This window comes from Trachymyrmex cornetzi, unplaced genomic scaffold (assembly GCF_001594075.2).
Source record: "Trachymyrmex cornetzi isolate Tcor2-1 unplaced genomic scaffold, Tcor1.1 scaffold790, whole genome shotgun sequence".
NCBI classification, from domain to species: Eukaryota; Metazoa; Arthropoda; class Insecta; order Hymenoptera; family Formicidae; genus Trachymyrmex; species Trachymyrmex cornetzi.
The window spans coordinates 100,806-105,115 of NW_017300125.1; the positions used below are offsets into that span (position 1 = coordinate 100,806).

Here is a 4,310-nt window from a genome sequence, read left to right on the forward strand (position 1 = left end):
TATATGTATATAGTGAACTCTATCTATTGTAAATAAGTGTACATAGCGTGTTATAATAAATGTGATTGGTCAATTGTTATATAAAAAAGGGATCTGTGTTGTCAACAATTACATCTTCTAAAGCGCTAGATACTAAGTTATAAGCGATAGAATAGACGACGAATACAAGTGGAGCAAAAGATCAGTTCAATAGAACATTATCCTTTTTTCTTGGGGGTAAAAGAAAGTGGCGACCGTGTATAACGTATTTAAGACCGAGTGGAAAGCATTATATCAGAATTCGGTCACAACTTAACTAATTACACACATGTGATCCGTTGTGTGTAGTTCGCACAAGATTATAGTAATCATACGGATTACAATATCTGGCCAGTCTTTCTTTTCCGCAAGGAATATTTGACTTTTCAAAACAAGCAACTTTTCTTTTTATGTTTTATCGTATTATTAAGAATATCAGAGATATTTTAAATGTCGAGTTAGAGAAAGTGTATACCCCCCTCTCTCCCCCCTTCCCCCATCTCTCTCTCTCTCTCTCTCTCTCTCTCTCTCTATATAATTATTTCAATCTATAATTAAGACTCCTGAGTAGTTATCGCAGCGTATAAGACCGTGATGTTATAAGAGATAAATGGTACATTAAAATTTTTTACATGCCATTTATAAATAAAGAGATTTGGATAAAACAAAATCACGAAATTGCTTTCACATATTTATAAAAATGAATCGATGCTATCCTTACTTCCTCCCCGATCTTTAACAAATAGTCGTAAAAGGCACGTGAAGTAAAAATATACTATCGTATGCACATTGAATAACGTTGGTAAAAATGTACTTTACATGCCTTTAACACCTATTTACTGACTTCGAGGGGAGGGAGATAAGGATAACTTCGACACATTTTTGTACGTTTTTTAGAGTAGCCACATTATATTTTATTTTACTCAAATTCTCATTATTTACAAATGCAAGAAACTATAACGTGTCATTTCTCGCTTATGATCCAATATGGCCGCGATAATTACTCAGAAGCCTTATGGGCCTTCTACAATAAGCCGCAAGTCAGAACGTCAGAAGTCTTAACCAGTCTTAACCAAGTCGTTCAAGTTGGTTATTGGCCAACATCACTGATTATGACTTAAGATCGCTTAGAACTTCTGACTTGCGGCTTATTGTAGAAGGCCCATAAGACTTCCGATGACAATTAGTGACCATGACATGTATAATAATATACAGGATGGTCCCTCTAGTAAGAGTCAAGTCATGATGAGGGCACCGACCTCCTGATTGATCAGATTTCGAGTCCCTTTAAACGCCGCCATTTGTGGATACTTTCGATGTGGTAGTGAATCTGTGAATTGATGTGAGCAACTGTTTCATGATGTAGGAGGTGCGAACCCGAAATTAGACTATCAATTGTCAACCATAGTGGAATTGTGCTGTTTTCGGCCGGTACCCGACACTCAGCAATGGCGTCTTTCCGCTCTTATGTCTTAACTTTTACTAGAAGACCTCTAAGGGGCATTTTAATTGCTCCAGGCGGATATCTTAGAAACTAATAGAGGTATAGGAAAATTTTAAATAAAAGTCGTAGGTTTTCTTGGGGGAAAGGAGGTGGAAATAATAGATTTTGTATATGAAGTAAGGTCTAATCAAGGTTAACATGAATTTTTTAAATAAGAACTGTTTTTTATTATATATTCTTGTAGCTGAAGACAAGGCGTTTTCAAAACGCTGTGATAAATTATTTCTTCATTAAGCACTTTTCGAGTTATAAAACTTGATGGTTATTATACTGCTGATATTAGCATTACCCATGGAGTATCACGTGGAGGTTACTTAATCGGATTTAATCTGTGTGTGTGTGTGTGTGTGTGTGCGCCTACGTGTGCACGTGCATGTATAGAGGGAAAGGAAGGGAAGTAAAATTTAAACGTATCTTGTTCTTGTTTCTATTCATTGTCTGAACTGATTATGTTTGATGATCAATCAGCGCCAGGTCGACTGACATGCATTTTCTCGTACTTAGTATTACCCAGGATGAACCATGTAAATATAACAGGAATTTCAACCCTTTGGGATGCTTGATTTACGTGAGTCCCTTTGCCTCTCAATAAAGTATCCCAAACAGTCGATCGAAAAGTAACTTTTCCCCTCCCCCACACATGCACGTACGCACATACAATAGATTAAATCCGATTGAGTAACCTCCACGTGATACATCTTGGGTAACGCTAATGTTAGCAGTAACTGTCAAATTTTATAACTCGAAAAGTACTTAATGAAAAAATACTTTATTATAGTGTTTTGAAAACGTTTCGATTTCAGCTACAAGAATATGCAACAAAAAATAGTAGTTTTTATTTAAAAAATTCATGTTGATCTTAACCTGATTTTGGTGATGCTCCATACACAAAATCTATTAATTCCACCTTCTTTGCCCCAAGAAAACCTACAACTTTTATATAAAACTTTTTCCTGTATCTCTCTTAGTTTATGAGATATCTGCCTGGGGCGATTAAAATGCCCCACCTTGTATAATTTGTTATGTAAGTCCTCTTTTCGTCTGGTTATTATTCCCATATAGCATGAATGAAACACACATTGAACGTAGTGCACTTATTTATAGATTTTACATTGCTTTCATCTGCTTGTACTGTGTTATTTGTTGGAATTTTACACTATGACAAATGTAAAATTCAAAGAAAAAGAATTGAGATAATTTAATTCAAAGAACTAGTCCTTATTCCGACAACTTTAAAAAACGGTAATACTCTCTATGTGACCTTAATAAAGAAACAAATATGTTTATACAATTTGCACGCTTTGCCTGTCAGTAAGGAGTATATGAGAATATAAAAAAATTGGTTGTTGTTTAACTGCCTATAAGTGTAATGAAAATAAATGCACTTATTTAACTTACTTAAGTCGTAATGTACTCCTTACAAACAAAGACCTTTGGCCAGAGAAATAAGTTTTTGGATAAGGCTTTTCAATATACATTCTAAGATTTTTTTCTAAAAAAAGAAACAATTTTATCTTTATTTCATCATTATCTTTTTCTATTCCTTCTCTTGCCTTTTTGTTCTCTTGTCAACATGTACACACATATAGAACACATCTGTATACACATTTCAAACTATCCTCTAATGCTGATCTCTGTATCTCTGTTGCTGCATGAATAGTCTTGACACTTTAAAAAGTTCACTAGTTTATGTGTATATACATTCATTTAAATATCTTACTTTACAGATAACAACGAGCCATTTAAGGTGTGAGGCCATTGAGTAATTGTAGTTCATCTCTTGTAGAACTTTTATTTAACTGTAGAATAGTTTTGTTGAGAATTTTGATTTGAAGACACCCACGTATTGAATACATCTCTGAAACACAATAAAACAGATATAAATACAGAATAAAGAGAAATTATAGAACAGGTATACAAGAATAATCTCTGCGAATTAAAAATATATGGCAATGTACACTGTGAACATACTATGATCAGAGACATGTAATAAAATGCAACATATACCGATTGTTTATTTAATAATATTATAGTATTTATTTACATAAAATGAACAAATTAATCTAACAAGGGAAGTTTACAACTGTTCGGTTTGATTCTCATCAGACAACCGATTTGATTCTCCATGAAATATGTTGTAAAACACGAAAATCTAAGAGATATGTATTTTTTTATACGTGCACTAACTCATGTTTAAGGGGTAAAACATACCTTAAAAAAAAACCGGTATTTTTCTTTCGAGGCAAATATCGTCGGAAGTATAAAAGATAGAAAAAAATTTTTTAAACAAAAATTGTACGGTTTCAAAAGTACTTTGAAGGTATAAAGAAAAAAAAAATATTTTTTTTGTTTAACAAAATAACCCCACCACCCATAATTTTATTAAATTTTCAATTTTTTTTATCAAATTAAAGATTTTTTTTTTATAAATTCAACCATGTGTAATAAAGTTATTACGACATAACAATTTTCGAGAATTAATTATTAACGCTTCCGTATATACGCTATCCATGCGTATATACGGAAGCGTTAATAATTAATTCTCGAAAATTAGGATACCGTGAGGTTAATCCAGATGAGCACCCAGCTCTATTTCTGTAAAAAGATTTTTCAAGAGATATCATTTCTTTACTATTAATAATTATTGTTATTGACAATCTTGTGTTTCGCGGGTTTTCTCCGTGTTCAAATCCATTCTTGGAATGCCAACGTTTCGTGAACCTTGCAGTCCACTTCATCAGGGCGAGGAGCAGCCTGATACTAAGCTGTTCTCCCGGGTCGTTCCCTT

General features: G+C 33.3%; 1 protein-coding gene across 1 annotated transcript in view; it reads right to left on the minus strand.

Moving 5' to 3' along the window:
* Positions 1-2,869: 2,869 nt before the first annotated feature.
* Positions 2,870-4,310, minus strand: part of LOC108768371 (target of wingless) — a 94,597-nt gene continuing 93,156 nt past the window's right edge. The window contains exon 6 of the mRNA XM_018518771.1: positions 2,870-3,380. Within this exon, the coding sequence (XP_018374273.1) occupies positions 3,314-3,380 (67 nt within the window). The 3' untranslated portion in view covers positions 2,870-3,313. The remainder of the gene's footprint in view (positions 3,381-4,310) is intronic.